At 42.2% G+C, this 23,093-nt stretch overlaps 2 protein-coding genes and 1 non-coding gene across 4 annotated transcripts in view; 1 reads left to right on the forward strand and 2 right to left on the reverse strand.

Annotated features, from left to right (window-relative positions):
- Positions 1-43: 43 nt before the first annotated feature.
- On the reverse strand, positions 44-6,103 carry SMIM9 (small integral membrane protein 9). The gene is made up of 4 exons (XM_060407988.1): positions 6,086-6,103; positions 4,354-4,615; positions 3,348-3,477; positions 44-181 (listed from the first exon to the last, which is right to left on the reverse strand). Exons 1-4 carry the CDS (start codon positions 6,101-6,103, stop codon positions 154-156), a joined length of 438 nt encoding a protein of 145 aa, XP_060263971.1. The 3' UTR covers positions 44-153.
- A 6,688-nt stretch (positions 6,104-12,791) lies between these two features.
- The window catches only part of F8 (coagulation factor VIII), a 137,569-nt gene continuing 127,267 nt past the window's right edge, over positions 12,792-23,093 (reverse strand). Inside the window, exon 26 of one of the 2 annotated variants that reach the window (XM_042241550.2) lies at positions 12,792-13,759. In XM_042241550.2, the coding sequence (XP_042097484.1) occupies positions 13,604-13,759 (156 nt within the window). In that variant the 3' untranslated portion in view covers positions 12,792-13,603. 2 annotated transcript variants of the gene reach the window in all.
- Positions 14,063-14,135, forward strand: TRNAC-ACA (transfer RNA cysteine (anticodon ACA)). The gene has a single exon. It is a non-coding gene; the product is annotated as a tRNA-Cys (tRNA).

A 23,093-nucleotide genomic window follows, 5' to 3' on the forward strand; every position in this document is an offset into this window, starting at 1 on the left:
AGAAAATAAAGGCATTTTAAGATCGTTTAAGATATAAGATGATTTAATTTTACCCGGTAGATACTTCCTTATTGTATACAAATAGCACACTCTCCACTCTCTTTGAATCCAGCAAGCTAAGCATTACACTTGTCCATTGAATCTTCTCATACTTCATTGGACAGGTTCACCTATTAGAACACTGGGAAAGGAAGAGACAATGATGACTGCTGAAGTTAATTTAAATTCCAACACACTGTCTTGGTCTGCAGAGTTACTTTGTTATTATATCACCTTTTCCAAGATAGGATTTTGGATGGTTTTTTGTGTTAGTATGAACCAAGTGATTTCATATTGTGAAAAGGCTTTCATGACTTGAGAAAGTGAGAGTGTGGGATTGGATGTAGAGGTAGAGTAGAAGTAAGTTCAGATAGTTTTTCTTGTTTTTAAGTTTCTTTTTAAAAACTTCCTAATTAAACAATATGTTTTGTTGTGGAAACATTGAAAAGGGCAGACAAAAATAAACCTGAAACTAAGTAACAACAACAATCATGAATATTAAAATCACCTATTCACTATCTGAAGGAGATAACCAATGTCCAAATCTTTGGTTAGATCCTTCAAGGATTTTTCTTTCCCTGGAAGTAGCTTTTTCACAATAAATTGGGTGGGATTGTATATCCTCCATTACAATTGGCGTTTTTTTCACTCAGCAGTATTTCATGACTCCGATTCCATGTGATTAGTCTTCTACAACAATGTATGAATGTTCACAGCTTTCTTTAACCAGCCAAGAATCATTTCAGTTGGTTCTATTTCTTTGCTAGTGAAAACCATAATAAAAATTCTTTATACAAGTATTTCTGCATCTCATGATTACTGCCAGAGAGCTGAGAATTCTCCAGGCTTCAGTGGAGATTTGCTTAGCTACCCAGCGGCTAGCCTAAGCCTTCATTGTAGACACCACTAATGCTTATAGAGGGTGAATAAAGAGGCAGAGAAAAACTGTTTGCAGTCCTTATTGCAAAATGTAATCATAGGAAATCAAGTATTAGTGCCAGTCCACTGTGGGCTCAGTCCCAAGTGCCCATCTGTCTGTATGACTTGAGACTCAAGCTTTCCTTTGTTTCCACCACATGTGACAAAATTATGCCTTGAAGTATTTGTTTCTGTGGTATTATTTTGGTCCTTTTTCTACCAAAAAATTCATGATATGTCTCCTGCATCTATCATTTTTTTCTCTAATCTTACTTTCACTGAAGTCTTTGTTTATTTGATAGAGCCAGCTTTTGGGGTCCTGCTTTCCTTATCTCCTTTTATATTTTGTCATCCACGTCTTTTTTTCCCCCCTCTTAACATCCTCGCTTGTTCCCAGCAAAGGTTTTTTGGTTTTTCTCCCCAGGCTGAGCCATTTACTTCAAAGAAGGAAGTCTTTCTCTTGGCATGTTGCCTAACTATCTTCGCAGAAATCCTTCAGATGTTTCTGAGGCAGCTGGCCTGCCAGCTGGAGTTGGAGCCACAAGGACTTAAAAGATACAGAATTGCATGCATCTTGATTTGACTCCCGGCTCTTGCAGTTGCAACATGCAGTCTTCCTCTGGGCTTGGCAAGGAGGGACAGGATTGATGAATACAGAGCCTGTACTTCCTGGAGTGGCCTAAATCCTGCAGCTGCCACTCAAGGTGTACTGATAAAGGGAAGACCACTCCGAAGGGGTCACTCAAGGCCTTGCTGTGCTTGCAAGGCAGTTCAGCTTCTCCCTTCCTCCCTGCCCTGCACGGGTGTGGATCCCTGATAAGGGATCCTGATAAGATGCTCCACACTCCCACTGCCCAGCCGGCTTCCAGAGTGTCTGCTGATCTCAAGTCCTGGTGTGGCTCCTCTCAGGCAAAGAACTTTGAACTGAAATCAACCCATGTGCCCCTGATCGCCACCTCCGCCATCTTCCATACAGTGAAGGAACAGGAAGCAGACAATCGCCATCAACCCTCCCTTTGGAAAAGAGGAAGACCGGGAGGCATGTAACAGTCCCTGCTCTGTAGTCATTCTGGAATCCTGCTGATCAGACACTTAGCAGGCAAACTCTTCCATCAAATTGAGCTCCCAGGCCCACCATGGCCCATCCTCTGGGAGGCTCCTCTGGTCTACTGTTCCTTGCGGCTGTATCTGAAGTGTCAGGGAGCAAGCCTTCTAGGGACCTTCAGAGCCTCTGTCCTTCTCAGGTCCAAATACTGCTTTACAGCTCAAACAACAAATAGGCTCACTGAGCTCTGTGTGGCTCCAATCAGTCTAGTGTGCTGGGAACCATATCCAACTTTGCTTCCCAGACATGGTTCTTCATCCATGGGCATTTTGAGGTTGTCAGGAACCACACCCTTCACCTGATCTTTGACCAAGCCACTTGATTAGATTCTTCAGTTTGAAAACAGCCCTCCCCTACACAAAGCCTTTTCAATCCAGGTTTCTCCACGTGGGCTCTGTCTCACCTCAGAGACAGGCAAGTGGTCATCTCTTATCTAAACACTGGTTAAATTAATGAAATTGAGGCTTGTCTGGGCTTCCCTGGTGGCTTAGCTGGTAAAGAATCTGCCTGCATTGCGGGAGACCTGGGTTCGATTCCTGGCTTGGGAAGATTCCCCTGGAAGAGTCCCTTCCCATGGGAGAAGGGAAAAGCTACCCACTCGAGTATTCTGGCCTGGAGAATTTCATGGACTGCATAGTCCATGGGGTTACAAAAAGTCGGACATGACTGACTTTCACTAACTAGTTAAGCTTGTTTAGTTAGAGATTTCAAGAATCTCTTTGGCTTCACACGACTGAGCGACTTCACTCACTCACTCACATGATTTAATAGTAAATATTTTGGTCCATTTTAGGTAATGAAGTGAAGTTGCTCAGTCGTGTCCAACTCTTTGCAACCCCATGGACTGTAGCCTACCAGGCTCCTCCGTCCATGGGATTTTCCTGGCAAGAATACTGGAGTGGGTTGCCATTTCTTTCTCCAGGAGATCTTCGCGACCCAGGGGTTGAACCCAGGTCTCCTGCATTATAGGCAGACGCTTTACCGTCTGAGCCACCAAGGAAGTCCAGGCAATAGAGAAGAGTTAATCATTTGTTTGCCATGTATGATTCCTATACCCAAGGGAAGGATAATTAGAAATTAATGAAGTCACTTAAAAAAAAAAAAAAAGATCAGTTGCAAATACTGGTCTTTAAATGTCACCTGTCAATGGTTGGAAAGGGATGGAGCAGGATGGAGAAAAAAAGAGAATGTGGAGGAGACTTTTTCAAAGAGGGGGGTCACATGGCCATTCCTGTCTCTCCCTAGGTACCTGTTCCCTCCTCTCCCTCCTCTTCCAGAAGCTTACGTGAGGCAGCAGAGGGTCCCCAGTACTGCTGACATGATAAGAAAAATAAAAATGGCTGCTGGAGGGATGTGGCTCCTGATGAGATCACAGAGATAATCCTTGAAGTTGCTCAGCCAGGACCTGGAATTTTCTGCAGGAAGAGCACAGATGTTCACCGAGTCAATGATGAAGTTGGGATACAAACTCTGGTTCAAGTTCAAAGAGTTGTCCCAGATATGACGTTCTTATAGTGGCCCAGGACCCATATTTTTAATGACTCTGCTAAGCTAAGCGGTTAAAAGAATACGCATTTGGAGAAAAAAAAAATGTGTATCCTCAGATGGTTTCATCTTTGCCTCTGGTATGTCAAACAGGAGCAATTATCTCCATGAATCAGTGTGGAACTTTGTGAGAGAGCAGCTTGATTTCATAACTACCTGCCTAGAGGGTGTTTTGGAAGCAAAGGCCCCTGTGTGTCTGGTGAAGAGAAGAGACAGACACCAGCCCCAGGAACACCCAGAGGGGACGAATAGGCCTTGGAAGCTGGCAGAAGGAACTTCACAGAGTCTGGTGATCAAGAGGAGAGGTAGGGTAAACACAAGTGTCTGTGACCTGAAGTCACAAGGAGTCACTGCTCACCACAATTCACTTTCCAGTGCCAGGAAGGACTCAAGCAACACACTGGGCTCTGGGAGCACCTAAGTTGCGGGTCAGTGACCTATTAGCTTTGGCTTACATTTTGCTTCCTTCCTCAAGTCCATCCTGACCCCTCCCCACAAACAACTGTAATTCTCCCTTTGTCCTCAGGGCACATTTGTCATATTTCATGGAAGGTTGACACCTATGGGTGGGACTGCCCACCTGTGAACGCCTAATCCATGTCATTTAGCAAACGGATTGGTGCACAGTAGGTGGGCTCGTGCTGGTTGAACTAAATTGAACCCAACCAGAAATAATGGACATGAAGATAAAAATAAAAGAAAAATAATGAAGATTATTTTTAAATACAAAATCAGTTTTTCCTGACCTTCGACGAGAATCTTAGGTCCTATGGAGGCTGGAACTTTCATCATAACAGCAAACACACCCACTGAGTGTTGTGGCAGGGCATCCTGGTCTTGTACTCTGAAGGCAGATAAAGGTGACACAGAGGAAGCAACAGTCTCCAGCAAGAGGCAGGTCAGAGAGCACAGCAGAAATGTGATGCTCAGCAGCTTCAGGGCTTCTACGGATTCCCCTGTGCCAAGGCCAGATGGTTTTTCCCTTGGCTCTTTGCAAGGCTGCTTTGTCTGAAAAGTTAAAAACTATGGTTTAGTTTTTTATCCCAAAACTACAACTGTTAACTAACATAAAAATTCACTGACTGACACCGCTGAATCCTGAACACAGTCAGTTTCCCAAGCAAAAGACATTCCGCATCCAAGAAAGAACACAGGACAAAAATTTACTGAGCTTCAGCAGATGAGACACCTGCTGTTTCCTCCTAACCAGGTCCCCCTTCAGCCTTCTCCAGCTCAATGAGTGGGAAATGCTGTAAGTCGTTCAGGCCAAAATCGGTGGTGTTGTTTTTGACTTCATTTTTTTAGTCCCACATTTTTTGTGTGTGTATTTTGTTTTGTTGTTGAGTTTATTACTGCATGCATGCTAAATCGCTTCAGTCATGTCCGACTCTCTGCGACCCTGTGGACAGCAGCCCATCAGGCTCCTCTGTCCATGGGATTCTCCAGGCAAGAATACTGGAGTGGGTTGCCATTTCCTTCTCCCGATAGGTACCTAGCCCCTGAAATTCTACTTGTGGTATTAGCGCCCAGGGTTTATTTCTAAATCAGCAAATAAACAGTGTAAACGGTTAACCTGGTATAGATTTCACGGGATCAGGGGGCACAGTCCATCATGGGGGTGGCCCAGGAATTCTGCAGTCAGTGCACCTGATGTGAAGGGAGTCACAGGTCACAAGAGTTTATAGCTTCCTGCTTGCTGCCATTTTAATGATGAGGTTAGGGACCAAGTCCACTGACTACCACATAAGCAAATTCCTTGCTGTGCAGTGGTAATTTCCCATCACACATGTGCCTGTTTGAGTCAAATTTGCTGACACAACTTGGGAGAAAATAGAAGTATATTTTGCAGAAACTGTGTGGTTTAGGGTCTAACAGCTGATCTATCAGAAGAATCGGGTTGGCTTGGTCTCTAAAGTGCATCCATATCTTGCCACTTCTCACCACCTCCACTGCTACCCATCATCTGTCTCTCTGCTGCCATCCTTGCCTCCTTTAAGCTTCTTCTTCACTGAACAGCCAAGGAGATGTCACTTTGTTGTAAGTCAGATTGGGCCCTACAAACTGCCCTGAACTCATGTCTTATCATCTCCTTTTGATCACTCCACCTCAGTCTCATTTCCTCAAGAACAAGCCACGCACGGTCCTCTCTCTTTGGTTCACATAGGCTGCTCAGGTGCTCAATAATATTTTTTTTTTGAATGAATAAATGGATGGGCAGACTTTTTTTCATTGCTGGTCATCTCCACCCCCTTTTTACTTATTACATACAACCCGATAGTCTAGAAAAGTTTAGTTATGAAAGATACCATTTTCTCAGCCATCCTTGCTGTTAGCAATGGCTACAGGCCCCACTTTTGGACACTGAAGCATAACGGAGATTTGATGGGTGGCTTCCGGGGAAACTTTCTGCTGTCTTAGGAAAAGATATGGTGCTACTGTTTACCATTTATGCTGCCTTGAACATTCTCTAAGTGTTACCTGAACTGGAGGAGTCATCTTGTGATCAGCAGGAAAAGCATGAGAAAATGACCTGGATTGGGCTCTGACAATTTTAGGCCATGAAACCAAAACCTTTATCTGCCCGCTTCTCAATTGCTAGCTCTGTGAAAAATAAACTCGTATCCGAGCTTTCTATTACTTAAGACATTTACAATTGATACACTCATCCACTGCTGAGACCTGTGTCAGGTAGGGAGGTGAAGAAGCCAGTGAATCTGGCCTCAGTCTTCAGAAGAGGCTGGCCAGAGCCTTCCTTTCAGGCTTCTGAAATTCCAAATAGAATTCTCTTCTCTTTTATGATATCATTGACTGTACTTGACCTTCCCCCAGTCTCTATCTGAGAGCTAAGCATACAGATGTTTTCTTTGGTGTATGTGGAAACATCTGTGCTGATATTAAAACCCATCCTTACAGTAGCCATATCCTCTTGGGCTTGAAGAATTCTAAGATATTTTGTTTGCCACATGGTATCAACTACACCTTAAAATAGTATATATATGGCAGTTTAATAGATGGCATTTCATTTCAGTGGGGGAAAATGGATGGTTTAATATGAGGATTGGTTATTCATTTGAATGCACTGACTGAAGTTAGAGTCCTACACACACAAAAAAATTCTAGATGGATCAAAGACTAAACAAAAATAGAACCATACACATGTTGGAATAAAACATGAGTTTTTTGTAATCTTGGTATGAAAAAATTTACTCTGAACATGTCATAAAACCCCAAAGCCATAGGTGTAACTACTGATAAATTTATTGCATAAAAATGTAAAGCTTTCATACAGGAAAACATTGTAAAGAAAGATCAAACATTAATGACAAATTAAGTGAAAAATGCCATAACATATAAGACAGATAATAGGTTAATGTTAATGTACAAAGAACTGTTATTACAAATCAAATTTTTAAAAAGGATGGTCAGATCCATAGAACTGGCATAAATGATGTATCATTCAGAAAAGCAATGGATAAATAAATTGTCCTGAATATTCATTGGAGAACTGATACTGAAGCTGAAACTCCAATACTTTGGCCACCTGATGCAAAGAACTGACTCATTTGAAAAGACCCTGATGCTGGGAAGATTGAAGGTGGGAGGAGAATGGGAAAACAGAGGATGAGATGGTTGGATGGCATCACCGACTCAATGGACACAAACTCCGGGAGTTGGTGATGGACAGGGAGGCCTGGTGTGCTGCAGTCCATGGGGTCGCAATAAGTCGGACACAACTGAGCAACTGAACTGAACTGAAATAAATTGTGATGTATATTACATAATGGATTGAAAGTGAATGTGAAAGTCACTCAGTCGTGTCCGACTCTTTGCAACTCCATGGAATTCTCTAGGCCAGAATACTGGAGTGGGTAGCCTTTTCCTTCTCCAGGGGATCTTTACAACCCAGTGATCAAAACCAGGTCCCCCACACTGTAGGCAGATTGCACTCAGATTGCCAGCTGAGCCACAAGAGAAGCCATAATGGATTACTATACAGCAATTATAATAAGCCACTAGGAAATATATACAAGGGTTGTTTCCTGTTTGGAGCTGTTTTGAATAGTGCTGCCCCATCTCTTGTTTCACGTGGCAGTTCTGGGTCTAGGTCATTACCCAACAGAATTGTCATAGGGTATCTGTATGCTCAACTTTTGTAGATAATGTCAGATTGTTTTCCAAAATAATGATACCAGTTTGAGTTTATTTTTGTATTGATATGAGGAAATGTTCTAATTTCATTCTTTTACATGTAGCTGTCCAGTTTTGCCACACCACTTATTGAAGAGACTGTGTTTTACCCATTGTATATTCTTGCCTCTTTTGTCAAAGATAAGGTGCCCATAGGCATATGACTTTATTTCTAGGCTATCTATCCTGTTGCATTAGGCTATATTTCTCTTTTTGTGCCAGTACCATACTGTTTTGATGACTGTAACTTTGTAATACAGTCTGAAGTCAGGGAGCCTGATTCCTCCAGTTTTGCTCTTTTTTTCCTCAAGATTGTTTTGGCTGTTCATGGTCTTTTGTGTTTCCACATAAATTTTTGAGTTGTCTGTTTTAGTTCTGGAAAAATGCCATGGGTGAACTAATTTTGATAAAGATCGCCTTAAATTTGTAGATTGCCTTGGGTAGCATGGTCATTTTAACAATATTAATGTTTCTAATCCATGAACACAGTGTCTTTTGTCCATCTGTCTGTGTCATCTTCCATTTCTTTCATCAGGGTCTTTTAGGTTTCTGAGTACAGGTCCTCCATTAGCCAAAGCATTTAGGGGACGAATGAAACCACTGGACTCCTGAAAGGGGCCCCAGGACATCTTGGTGATACAAGTGCAGCATCTACGTCTCAAATCCACTCATTTCTCACATTAGGCTCACCACATTCTGCCACACCTTCTCCAGGATTCTGGTTGGTCACAACTTCTAGAAAACTTATAAAACAGGGATTAGTGGGATGTGCCAGAGCCCAGACTGATGCCTTAATCCTAAGAGATGCCTGAATGAATCACTTGAGTGCCAAGCATATTTGTCTTTGCTCTTCCTGTGTAGCAGCCACCCTGAATACTCAGAAACATCAGGGTTTATTACTCCTTCTAAAGTGGAAACTCCCATTGTGAGATAAGAAAGAGACCAGTGCTAATGGATGTCAAGATTAAACATGTCTCTCTCTCTCTGCTACTGGTTCAAGGTTCCACTTCTAATTTTTTTAAAATGTTAACTTCACCTCATAAAATATATCACTTTTTACTGCAATTTACATGAAATCTGCTATTCTAACTTAGTTGTTTTTCTGAGCTGTCTATCTTGCCATACAGTTGCTCAATTTGTTTTTGTAAGATTCCGTCAGTTCAGTTCAGTCGTTCAGTCATGTCCAACTCTTTGCAACCCCATGAATTGCAGCACACCAGGCCTCCCTGTCCATCACCAGCTCCCAGAGTTCAACAAACTCATGTCCACAGAGTCGGTGATGCCATCCAACCATCTCATCTTCTGTCGTCCCCTTTTCCTCCTGCCCCCAATCCGTCCCAGCATCAGAGTCTTTTCAGATGAGTCAATTCTTCACATGAGGTGGCCAAAGTACTGGAGTTTCAGCTTTAGTATCATTCCTTCCAAAGAACACCCAGGACTGATCTCCTTTAGAATGGACTGGTTGGATCTCCTTGCAGTACAAGGGACTCTCAAGAGTCTTCTTCAACACCACAGTTCAAAAGCATCAATTCTTCGGCGCTCAGCTTTCTTCACAGTCCAACTTTCACATCCATACAGGACCACTGGAAAAACAGCCTTGACTAGACAGACCTTTGTTGGCAAAGTAATGTCTCTGCTTTTGAATATGCTGTCTAGGTTGGTCATAACCTTCCTTCCAAGGAGTAAGCATCATTTAATTTCATGGCTGCAATCACCATCTGCAGAGATTTTGGAGCCCCCAAAAATAAAGTCTGACACTGTTTTCACTGTTTCTCCATTTATTTCCCATGAAGTGATGGGACCAGATGTCATGATCTTAGTTTTCTGAATGTTGAGCTTTAAGCCAACTTTTTCACTCTCCTCTTTCACTTTCATCAAGAGGCTTTTGAGTTCCTCTTCACTTTCTGCCATAAGGGTGGTGTCATCTGCATATCTGAGGTTATTGATATTTCTCCTGGCAATCTTGATTCCAGCTTGTGCTTCTTCCAGTCCAGTGTTTCTCATGATGTACTCTGCATATAAGTTAAATAAGCAGGGTGACAGTACACAGCCTTGACACTCCTTTTCCTATTTGGAACCAGTCTGTTGGTCCATTGCCCGTTCTAACTGTTGCTTCTTGAGCTGCATATAGGTTTCTCAAGAGGCAGGTCAGGTGGTCTGGTATTCCCATCTCTTTCAGAATTTTTCACAGTTTATTGTGATCCAGACAGTCAAAGGCTTTAGCATAGTCAATAAAGCAGAAATAGATGTTTTTCTAGAACTCTCTTGCTTTTTTGATGATCCAGCAGATGTTGGCAGTTTGATCTCTGGTTCCTCTGCCTTTTCTAAAACCAGCTTGAACATCTGGAAGTTCATGGTTCACGTAATGCTGAAGCCTGGCTTGGAGCATTACTTTACTAGCGTGTGAGATGAGTGCAATTGTGCAGTAGTTTGAGCATTCTTTGGAATTACCCTTCTTTGGGATTGGAATGAAAACTGACCTTTTCCAGTCCTGTGGCTCTGCTGAGTTTTCCAAATTTGCTGGCATATTGAGTGCAGCACTTTCACAGCATCATCTTTCAGGATTTGAAATAGCTCAACTGGAATGCCATCACCTCCATTAGCTTTGTTTGCAGTGATGCTTTCTAAGGCCCACTTGACTTCACACTCCAGGATGTCTGGCTCTAGGTGTGTGATCACACCATCGTGATTATCTTGGTCATGAAGATCTTTTTTGTACCATTCTTCTGAGTATTCTTGCCACCTCTTCTTAATATCTTCTGCTTCTGTTAGGTCCATACCATTTCTGTCCTTTATCGAGCCCATCTTTGCATGAAATGTTCCCTTGGTATCTCTAATTTTCTTGAAGAGATCTCTAGTCTTTCCCATTCTGTTGTTTTCCTCTATTTCTTTGCATTGATCGCTGAAGAAGGCTTTCTTATCTCTCCTTGCTATTCTTTGGAACTCTGCATTCAGATGCTTATATATTTCCTTTTCTCCTTTGCTTTTCACTTTTCTTCTTTTCACAGCTGTTTGTAAGGCCTCCTCAGACAGCCATTTTGCTTTTTTTGCATTTCTTTTCCATGGGGATGCTCTTGATTCCTGTCTCCTGTACAATGTCACAAACCTCCATCTATAGTTCACCAGCCACTCTATCTATCAGATCTAGTCCCTTAAATCTATTTCTCACTTCCATTGTATAATCATAAGGGATTTGACCACTGAATGGTCTAGTGGTTTTCCCTAATTCCTTCAATTTAAGTCTGAATTTGGCAATAAGGAGTTTATAATCTGAGCCACAGTCAGTTCCCAGTCTTGTTTTTGCTGACTGCATAGAGCTTCTCCATCTTTGGCTGCAAAGAATACAATCAATCTGATTTTGCTGTTGACTATCTTGTGATGCCCATGTGTAGAGTCTTCTCTTGTGTTGTTGGAAGAAGGTATTTGCTATGACAAGTGCGTTCTCTTGGCAAAACTCTATTAGCCTTTGCCCTGCTTCATTCCATATTCCAAGGCCAAATTTGCCTGTTATCCCATGTGTTTCTTGACTTCCTACTTTTGCATTCCAGTCCCCTATAATGAAAAGGACATCTTTTTTGGGTGTTAGTTCTAGAAGGTCTTAGAGGTCTTCATAGAACTGTTCAACTTCAGCTTCTTCAGCATTATTGGTTGGGGCATAGGATTGAATTACTGTGATACTGAATGGTTTGCCTTGGAAATGAACAGAGATCATTCTGTCGTTTTTGAGATTGCATCCAAGTACTGCATTTCAGACTCTTTTGTTGACCATGATGGCTACTCCATTTCCTCTAAGGGATTCCTGCCCGCAGTAGTAGATACAATGGTCATCTGAGTTAAATTCACCCATTCCAGTCCATTTTAGTTCGCTGATCCCTAGAATGTTGACGTTCACTCGTGCCATCTCCAGTTTGACCACTTCCAATTTGCCTTGATTCATGGACCTAACATTCCAGGTTCCTATGCAATATTGCTCTTTACAGCATTTGACCTTGCTTCTATCACCAGTCACATCCACAACTGGGTATTGTTTTTGCTTTGACTCCATCCCTTTATTCTTTCTGGAGTTCTTTCTCCACTGATCTCCAGTAGCATATTGGGCACCTACCGACCTGGCGAGTTCCTCTTTCAGTATCCTATCATTTTGCCTTTTCATACTGTTCATGGGGTTCTCCAGGCAAGAATACTGAAGTGGTTTGCCATTCCCTTCTCCAGTGGACCACATTCTGTCAGACCTCTCCACCATGACCTGCCCATCTTGGGTGGCCCCACATGACATGGCTTAGTTTCATTGAGTTAGACAAGGCCGTGTGATTAGACTGATTAGTTTTCTGTGATTATGGTTTGTGTCTGCCCTCTGATGCCTCTCACAACACCTACCATCTTACTTGGGTTTCTCTTACCTTGGACTTGGGGTATCTCTTCACGGCTGCTCCAGCAAAGTGCAGCTGCTGCTCCTTACCTTGGACGAGGTTTATCTCCTCACAGCCGCCCTGTTATGCCCTGTGTCCAAGTCCCCAAAACTGAGAGAATAAGACATCCACAGCAATGCAAAAGCATAAAGGGGTTTATTGCTAGCTCGAGCTAGGGCCCAAGTCTCATCCAGCACAGTGGAATCTTGACGAGAGCCCCGAGCTCTGAATCACAACTGCTTATATACAGGCGGTCTTTTGTCTCAGCAATAGTGTAGTTGGCGTGTGGTGATTGACTCAACCTTGGGTCATCGTGGTGATTGATTTAACCTTGGCGTCATCAAGGAGGACCTTGGTGTCATCGGGGACCTTGGTGGGGCTTCCCAGAATTATGACTCATGCTTACAAGAACCTGAGGCTTAGGCCTAGTGTGCCCTGTTGAGCCTGTCATGGCTCAGGTCAGGTCCCGACACGACTCTTCTGACCTCGGGCGTGGGGTAGCTCCTCTCGGCTAGGTCCGGTGCAGCCAGCAGGCTTCCATCATTCACATTTAAATTGCCAATAGAAAAACAGAACTCTCAAAGGCATTTGGTTTTACATGTCAATGTTTTATTCAACTGATTATTGACTATTCCAGCAGGAAGACAAAAGAGCTGGTTCCAAGAACATTTGAAAAATAGAGATGTATGTAGTCAATGGGAAAAGAATGCTACAAGATGATTAAGGTCAACATTAAAGTGGTTAACTTTTGCAGGCAGTCAAACCACATCATTTGGGGGATTAACATCTCTACCAGGCTATACAGCAAAGCAGCTTACTGATTTCTATACATTAATCTCTAATTTTCACTTTTCCAGGACAGTAAACCATTTTGAACCTTATATAGTAGGGGCTGGGCAAGGCGGGGGGTCCTCTTGGAAAGGGCATGTGGCTGACTGGAGGAATTTTCTCTCTGCTTCCTCCAGCTCAGTTTCCTTCTGACTCCCCAATATTTAACTCTATAAAGAGGGCCTCTAGTTTTCTGTCACCATACAGAATTTCCTGGTACATCGTGTTGGGTCTCCTATCCGAGAGAGCCACAGAGTTTCCTCATTTTTCTAAGGAAATGTTAAAAACATGTCCTTTAGTAGCCTAGTATGGTCGTGACCCTTCTTCATCACCACAGAGGAGGAAGTGACTGCCACTTCCGTAGAAGCATGCTTTCCACATGACTCCAGAGAATGCAGTCCCCATGGCAATTGATTTGGGTGGTTTCAGGGCACAGCTGCTGGCACAGAGGCATCGAAATACAGCAAAAATGGATGGCACTGTGGGGCAGGAAGTCACCCAGCGGAAGGGCTCACAAGGATGCTGCATTTCAGTTAGCAAAGGCTCAGGGACAGAAGGGAGGCACCGGGCCTCAGTACTGCTGCTGTGCCTCACAACCCCAAAACTCCAGCCTCAGGGCGATATGGTGCACCCAGCTCTGCGGGTGAATCCGAAGGAAGCGGGTAAACAGTGGGGGGTCTAGAGTATTCACCACGGGGGTGAAGGAGTCTTGATTTCCCTGAAAAACCTAAAAGAGGAGAGACAGCATGTGTTAGTTGACAGGAAAAAAATTACAATGCTTATACACCTTCACTGGCCTCCTGCATGGTCTGGAACTCACCAATAGCTCTTCATGGGCACCCACCCCAAAGCTCAGGATGGAAGCTTTTTTCATTTTGGGTTGAGGGATCCAAGCTTCCCTAGTTCGGTAGTTCAGAACTGAACCCTGGGAGGTGACTGAATGACTTAGTCCCCTGAATGACTTAGTCTGTGCCTGGGAAAGGGCGTATGACATTCAGAATTAAGAGCCTCCTTGCTAACCTGCAGGACTTCCCTGGTGGCTCAGATGGTAAAGCATCTGCCTACAATGCAGGAGGACCCAGGTTCGATCCCTGGGTCGGGAAGAACCTCTGGAGAAGGAAATGGCAACCCATTCCAGTACTCTTGCCTGGAAAATCCCATGGACAGAGGAGCGTGATAGGCTACAGTCCATGGGGTAGCAAAGAGTCAGACAAGACTGAGCAACTTCACTCACTCACCTGCTCACTTGCTAACCTGCTGTGAAGCCCTTGCTTCCAGCTATGGCTTACCTCTGAGAATGTTCTCACCCACTTTCTCAACTAATTCAAGGAAGTTGTAAACATCATGGCATTTTACTCTCAACTACTTCAACCTGCCAAGACTTTGGGTTTAAATGTTATCTCTTTAGAGAGCTCTTCATCCTCTGAAACAGGACTCTTGTTGACTCAGTCTCATGTAGATCACTTTTCTTTACAGCATTTGTTATCTTCTCATTTATCTGTTTACCTGCTTATTGACTATTACCTCTGTTTTCATCACCAAATGTCACTTCCACGACAGCAGAGGCCTTGGTCACTGATCTTCCATACATGCAAGAAATGCAGTATATACATAGCAAATATACTATAAACATTTGCTAGAGTTTGTGTGTTTGATAAAACTTTTGGGAAACAAAGAGATTCTTGGATAAATATTTTTGGTAAACTTTTGAAACCTGTACATCTTCTGTTAGGCTTATTCCTTGTTGTTTCCCCTCAAGAAACTGAAAGAATAACAGAAGGAACACTCACATCTTTAATGTACAACACACTCCAAGTCTCTGGTCTGTTTTTGTCCTTCATGATGCTGACATTTAAAAAGGCCTAGGACCATTGTGTCGATAATGTCCCACATTTTAAATTTCTGTGACTATTTTCTTAATTATTAAATCTTAGTTCAACATCTTTAGTGAAAATATTAACTAGGCAATGTGTCTTTCCCACTGTATCATATCAAAGGACACATGATACTGATTCCTTCAGAGTTTGAGCCTTACTTAAGGTGGTGTCCACCACATCTCACTTAAATAAAGGTAATTACTTTCCTTTCCTTACAATCTGTGGGGTGAGGCTTTAATGCTGTATAAATATTCTCACAAGTACGTGTTGGATCATAAAGAAAACTGAGTGCCAAAGAATTGATGCTTTTGAACTGTGGTGTTGGAGAAGACTCTTGAGAGTCCTTTAGACTGCAAGGAGATCAACCCAGTCAATCCTAAAGGAAATCAACACTGAATATTCACTGGAAAGATTGATGCTGAGCCTGAACCTCCAATACTTTGGACACCTGATACGAACAGCCAGCTCATAGGAAAAGACCCTGATGCTGGGAAAGATTGAGGGCAAAAGGAGAAGGGGGCGACAGAGGATGAAATGTTTGAATGGCATCACCGACTCAATGGACATGCATTTGAGCTAACTCCAGGAGATAGTGGAGGATAGAGGAGCCTGACATGCTACAGTCCACAGGGTCGCAAAGAGTTGGACATGACTTAGCTACTGAACAATAACAACAAAATATTCTGTTCCACATTAAGGTTTCATCCAATGGTTTCAGTATCCACTGAAGTTCCTTACAAGTATTATATACTATATTGATGGTTACCAATTGGTTTCTTAATTTTGTCATGTCTTCTGCATTTATTATTAACAGCTGGAATTTGTCTATGGAGAAAAGCCTCTCTCTCCCTTTGTTTCTGACCATGATTATGGACTCCTGGATTCTTTTTTTCATTGTGTATATGGATGCTTAAATTGTTTCAAATTTTCCCAGTATGAACCCCTTCAAGCCAGCTCTTGTGTTCCTTTCCTATGGGCTCATTAGTCTTTGTGGCATGCCAAAATGTTCCACAACATCTTGTTTGATCTCAGGTCAAACCACAGGGAGGGAACACTGCCCCACCCATCAACAGAAAATTGGATTAAAGATTTCCTGAATATGGCCACTGAACAACTCTCAAGTTGTACATCTTTTTTTTTTTTTTTTTTAGTTGACAGTTATGGTGACCGATGAAGCGACCCAGAGTGGACTTCCTTCCTTCAACTGTACTTCATGACGAAATGGAGCTTTGGTACCAGCAGCGGCCCCTTGCACCCATCTGCCTCCTAGGGGAGTGCAGACGAAATTGGGTAAGTCTCTCCTGGTTCTTAAATTTCCCATATTGGTTGAGATTCTCAGTTTTACTTGGTGGTGGAGCAGGTTACCTGCCCCCTCCTAATAGGAAAGATACTGGGTGGGGGGAGGTGAAATATCCGGGGCATACCTGCTCATGGTCTAGACACTGAGTGGGGCTTGGTTGAAAGATACTGAAGAATTCCCAGCCAGTCAAAAGATGTTGGGTGGGGGGCTGGCTGAAAAATGCCAGGAGAATTGCCCACCCAGTGGAAAGGTACTGGGTAGGGGGGTTCGACTGGGAAAAAATCGAGGAATACCTGGGGCTCAGCTGAAACATACTGAGGTCACTCCATTGTAGGGGACTGAATGGTCTTGGCTGAGTGGTTAAGTAAGAAGCTCATCTGACACTTTTCCTCAATTTGACTACCATTATAGAATTTGTCAATGGAGAAGGAAATGGAAACCCACTCCAGTATTCTTGCCTAGAGAAACCTGTAAATAGAGGAGCCTGGTGGGCTGCTGTCCATAGGGTTGCACAGAGTTGGACATGGCTGAAGTGACTTAGCATGTATGTATACACTGGGGAAGGAAATGGCAAGCCACTCCAGTATTCTTGCCTAGAGAATCCTGTGGACAGAGGTGCCTGGTGGGCTGCCATCTGTGGGTTCACACAGAGTTGGATACGACTGAAGTGACTTAGCAGTAGCAGAACATGGCCCCGCCCATCAGAACAGGACCCAGTTTCCCCCAGTCAGTCTATCCCTTCAGGAAGCTTCCATAAGCCTCTTATCCTTATCCATCAGAGGGCAGACAGAATGACAAATACAATCACAGAAAACTAGTCAAACTGATCACATGGACCACAACCTTGTCTAACTCAAAGCAACTATGAGCCATGCCATGAAGGGCCACCCAAGACAGATGGGTCATGGTGGAGAGCTCTGACAAAACATTGCCCACTGGAGAAGGGAATGGCAAACCACTTCAGTATTCTTGCCTTGAGAACCCCATGAACAGTATGAAAAGGCAAAAAGATAGGACACCGCAAGATGAACTCCACAGGTCGGTAGGTGCCCAACATGCTACTGGAGATCAGTGGAGAAATAACTCCAGAAACAATAAAGAGATGGGCCCAAAACAAAAACCGTGCTCAGTTGTGGATGTGACTGGTGATGGAAGTAAAGTCCAAAGCTGTAAAGAACAATATTGCAAAAGAACCTGTAATGTTAGGTCCACGAATCAAGGCAAATTGGAAGTGGTCAAACAGGAGATGGCAAGAGTGAACATTAACATTTTGGGAATCAGCGAACTAAATGGACTGGAATGGGTGAAATTAACTCAGATGACCATTATATCTACTACTGTGGGCAGGAATCCCTTAGAAGAAATGGAGTAGCCATCATGGTCAACAAAAGAGCCCAAAATGCAGTACTTGGATGCAATCTCAAAAACGACAGAATGATTTCTGTTCCTTTCCAAGTCAAATCATTCGCTATCACAGTAATTCAAGTCTATTCCCCAATCAGCAATGCTGAAGAAGCTGAAGTTGAACGGTTCTATGAAGACCTACAAGATCTTATAGAACTAACACCCAAAAAAGATGTCCCCTTATAGGGGACTGGAATGCAAAAGTAGGAAGTAAAGAGTAACAAGCAAACTTGGCCTTGGACTATAAGATGAAGCAGGGCAAAGGCTAACAGAGTTTTGCCAAGAGAATGGACTGGTCATAGCAAACACCCTCTTCCAACAACACAAGAGAAGACTCTACACATGGACATCACCAGATGGTCAACAGTGAAATCAGATTGATTATATTCTTTCCAGCCAGAGATGGAGAGGCTCTATACAGTCAGCAAAAACAAGACTGAGAGCTGACTGTGGCTCAGATAATGAACTCCTTGTTACCAAATTCAGACTTAAATTGAAGAAAGGAGGGAAAACCACTAGAGCTTTCAGGTCTGACCTAAATCTTACAATCATACAGTGGAAGTGACTAATAGATTCAAGGGATTAGATCTGATAGACAGAGTACCTGAAGAACTATGGATGGAGGTTCATGACATTGTACAGGAGGCAGAGGTCAAGACCATCCCCATGGAAAAGAAATGCAAAAAAGCAAAATAGCTGTCTAGGGAGGCCTTACAAATAGCTGTGAAGAGAAGCGAAAAGCAAAGGAGAAAAGGAAAGATATAAGCATCTGAATGCAGAGTTCCAAAGAATAGCAAGGAGAGATAAGAAAGCCTTCCTCAGTGATCAATGCAAACAAATAGAGGAAAAAATAGAATAGGAAAGACTAAAGATCTCTTCAAGAAAATTAGAGATACCAAGGGAACATTTCATGCAAAGATAGGCTCGATAAAGGACAGGAATTGAATGAATCTAACAGAAGCAGAGGATATTAAGAAGAGGTGGCAAGAATACACAGAAGAAGTACACAAAAAGATCTTCATGACCCAGATAATTACGATGGTGTGATCACACATCTAGAGCCAGACATCCTGGAATGTGAAGTCAAGTGGGCCTTAGAAAGCATCACTAAGAACAAAACTAGTCGAGGTGATGGAATTCCAGTTGAGCTATTTCAAATCCTGGAAGATGATGCTGTGAAAGTGCTGCACTCAATATGCCAGCAAATTTGGAAAACTCAGCAGCGGACACAGGACTGGAAAAGGTCAGTTTTCATTCCAATCCCAAAGAAAGGCAATGCTAAAGAATGCTCAAACTATCACAATTGCATTCATCTCACACACTAGTAAAGTAATGCTCAAAATTCTCCAAGCCAGGCTTCAACAATACATGAACTGTGAACTTCCAAATGTTCAAGCTGGATTTAGAAAAGGCAGAAGAACTAGAGATCAAATTGCCAACATATGTTGGATCATTGAAAAAGCAAGAGAGTTCCAGAAAAACATCTATTTCTGCTTTATTGACTATGCCAAAACCTTTGATTCTGTGGATCACAACAAACTGTGAACAATTCTTCAAGAGATGGGAATACCAGACCACCTTACTTGCCTCCTGAGAAATCTGTATGCAGGTCAAGAAGCAACAGAGCTTGACATGAAACAACAGACTGGTTCCAAATGGGGAAAGGAGTACATCAAGGCTGTATATTGTCACCCTGCTTATTTAACTTCTATGCAGAGCACATTGTGAGAAATGCTGGGCTGGATGAAGCACAAGCTGGAATCAAGATTGTCAGGAGAAATATCAATAACCTGAGATATGCAGATGACACCACCGTTATGGCAAAAAGTGAAGAACTAAAGAGCTTCTTGACAAAATGAAAGAGGAGAGTGAAAAAGTTGGCTTAAAACTCAACATTCAGAAACAAAGATCATGGCATCCAGTCCCATCACTTTATGGCAAATAGATGGGGAAAGAGTGGAAACAGTGACAGGCTTTATTTTCTTGGGCTTCAAGATCACTGCAGATGGTGATTGCAGCCAAGAAATTAAAAGACGCTTGCTCCTTGGAAGAAAAACTATGACCAACCTAGACAGCATAAAAAAGCAGAGACATTACTTTGCCAACAAATATCAGTCTAGCCAAAGATATGGTTTTTCCAGTAGTCATGTATGGCTGTGTGAGTTGGACTATAAAGAAAACTGAGCGCCAAAGAATTGATGCTTTTGAACTGTGGTGTTACAGAAGACTCTTGAGAGTCTCTTGGACTGCAAGGAGATCCAACCAGTCCATCCTAAAGGAAATCAGTCCTGAATATTCACTGGAAGGACTTATGCTGAAGTTGAAACTACAAAACTTTGGCCACTGATGGGAAGAACTGACTTACTGGAAAAGACCCTGATGCTGGGAAAGATTGAAGGCAGGAGGAGAAGGGGACGACAGAGGATGAGATGGTTGGATGGCATCACTGACTCAATGGACATGAGTTTGAGCAAGTTCCAGGAGTTGGTGATGGACAGGGAGGCCTGGCATGCTGCAGTCCATGGGGTTGCAAAGAGTCGGACATGAGTGAGTGACTGAACTGACTGACTGAAGATGTTCCAGCATCACCTAGCATCTTCCTAGCTCCAGTCTTGGCATCTCCGAGAGGCAAGCTTCCTTTTACTAGGACATGCTATTTGTAAACCAAGACTCTTCTGGGTTAGCTGAGGCTCTGCTCCAGGCCAAGGCTCACATACACTGTGTCTTCTCAGGTTGGACATTTTAATCTCATGGCAGAGAGCAGAGTCAGAAGAGAGTGAGCCAAATACATGATCACACTGAAAGTTTCTGTCCAAAATTGGTGTATATCATGTGCATTTACATTACTTTGGTCAAAATGAGTCCTATTCTCAAACCCAAAGTCAGTGAAGTTGTCAAAGAAGGAAGAAGTGAAAAATCAAGGATAATGCCTTTTACCTCATCTGCTATTTCTGTTCACTTGTCACCAGCAATACAGTGATTTTATGCGGCAGATATATAAGAGGTTTGGGTGGCTGGGTAGGTTTCTTAGTCCGTGAGCAACCTCTCTTGTTGATAGAGAAAAGTGTAATTTTTTAAATAGATGGGGCAAGAAGATATGTCTTGTGATGGTTTTTGCTTTTCCAGAAAACTTTATTTCCACCACTTGACTTCTTTTTTTTTTTTTTTTTTAATCACCAAGCCTCCAAGAGATCTATCCTCTTTCACCAGAAACAGTGCCACCTCTAGTCCCACATATTTTCCATCCTTGCCCTTTCAGATCTCCAGAAGCCAAAGCTATGACACAGGAGAGCTCAACTATTAGTATTTTGTCACTGAGGGTCAGACTTTGTCTTTTTAGAAGTGATTTTCTCTGTGTTCTATCACAGTCTCTCCTGGACTCTCCTCTGCAGAGCTAGCTCTGCATGTTTATTTTCCACTTACTTTTTGTAAATTGAAACTTACAGCATTCTTTGTCTTCTAGTTATTCTGTGAGTTATGAGTGGTTTTATTTGCAATACTTAAATATATATTTATATATTTATAATATGTATATATATATATTTAAATATAGCTACAGACAGATATATCTGGTAAAGATTGAAGGCAGGGGGAGAAGGGGATGACAGAGGATGAGATGGTTGGATGGCATCACCGACTCAATGGACATGAGTTTGAGTAAACTCCAGGAGTTGGTGATGGACAGGGAGGCCTGGCGTGCTGCGGTTCATGGGGTTGCAAAGAGTCGGACACGACTGAATGGCAGCCATTCTGTCCGGTGTGAGATGGTACATCATTGTGGTTTTGATTTGCATTTCTCTGATAATGAGTGATGTTGAGCATCTGTTCATGTGTTTGTTAGCCATCTGTATGTCTTCTTTGGAGAAACATCTGTTTAGTTCTTTGGCTCACTTGTTTTTTTTTTTTTTTTAATCACTTCACTGCTTTATTTTGTTATTATTATTATTATTATTTACTTTACAATATTGTATTGGTTCTGCCACACATCAACATGAATCCACCATGGGTGTATGCATGTTCCCCATCCTGAACCCCCCTCACACCTCCCTCCCCGTACCATCCCTCCAGGTCATCCCAGTGCACCAGCCCCAGGCATTTGGTCCACTTTTTGTTTCAGTTGTTTATTTTTCTGGTATTGAGCTGCATGAGCTGCTTATATATTTTTGAGATTAATTCTTTGTCAGTTGTTTCCTTTGCTATTATTTTCTCCCATTCTGAAGGCTGTCTTTTCACCTTATAGCTTCCTTCATTGTGCAAAAGCTTTTAAGTTTAATTAGGTCCCATTTGTTTATTTTTGCTTTTATTTCCATCACTCTGGGAGGTGGGTCATAGAGGATCTTGCTGTGATTTATGTCAGAGAGTGTTCCGCCTATGTTTTCCTCTAAGAGTTTTATAGTTTCTGGTCTTACATTTAGATCTTTAATCCATTTTTAGTTTATTTTGTGTATGATATTAGAAAGTGTTCTAGTTTCATTCCGTTACAGGTGGTTGACCAGTAAATGGATTGTCTTTTCTCCATTGTATATTCTTGCCTCCTTTGTCAAAGATAAGGTGTGTGGATTTATCTCTGGGCTTTCTATTTTGTTCCATTGATCTATATTTCTGTCTTTGTGCCAGTACCATGCTGTCTTGATGACTGTAGCTTTGTAGTATAGTCTGAAGTCAGGCAGGTTGATTCCTCCAGTTCCATTCTTCTTTCTCAAGATTGTTTTGGCTATTTGAGGTTTTTGTGTTTCCATACAAATTGTAAAATTGTTTGTTCTAGTTCTGTGAAAAATACCATTGGTAGCATGATAAGGATTTTGTTGTATCTATAGATTGCTTTGGGTAGTATACTCATTTTCACCATATTGAGTCTTCCATTCCACGAACATGGTATATTTCTCCATCTATTTGTGTCATCTTTGATTTCTTTCATCAGTGTTTTATAGTTTTCTATATATAGGTCTTTAGTTTCTTTGGTAAATTTATTCCTAAATATTTTATTTTTTCGTTGCAATGGTGAATGGAATTGGTCCTTAATTTCTTTCTGTTTTCTCATTGTTAGTGTATAGGAATGCAAGAGATTTCTGTGTATTAATTTTATATCCTGCAACTTTACTATATTCATTGATTAGCTCTAGAATTTTCTGGTGGTGTCTTTAGGGTTTTCTATGTAGAGGATCATGTCATCTGCAGACAGTGAGAGTTTTACTTCTTTTCCAATTTGGATTCCTTTTATTTCTCTTTCTTCTCTGATTGCTGTGGCTAGGACTTCCCAAACTATGTTGAATAGTAGTGGTGAGAGTGGTCATCCTTGTCTTGTTCCTGATTTTAGAGAAAATGCTTTCCGTTTCTTGCCATTGAGGATAATGTTTGCTGTGGGTTTGTCATATATGGCTTTTATTATGTTGAGGTATGTTCCTTTTATGCCTGCTTTCTGGAGAGTTTTTATCCTAAATGGGTATTGAATTTTGTCAAAGGCTTTCTCTGCATCTATT

This window comes from Ovis aries, chromosome X, assembly GCF_016772045.2.
Source record: "Ovis aries strain OAR_USU_Benz2616 breed Rambouillet chromosome X, ARS-UI_Ramb_v3.0, whole genome shotgun sequence".
In the NCBI taxonomy this organism is placed as follows: Eukaryota; Metazoa; Chordata; class Mammalia; order Artiodactyla; family Bovidae; genus Ovis; species Ovis aries.

Coding starts and splice junctions, on each gene's coding strand:
- SMIM9 (XM_060407988.1), bottom strand. Junction 3,478..4,353: donor ACCTAAGATTCTCGTCGAAG/GTCAGGAAAAAC, acceptor CTCTTCCTGCAG/AAAATTCCAGGTCCTGGCTG. Junction 182..3,347: donor GGGACCCTCTGCTGCCTCAC/GTAAGCTTCTGG, acceptor TTCCTTTCCCAG/TGTTCTAATAGGTGAACCTG.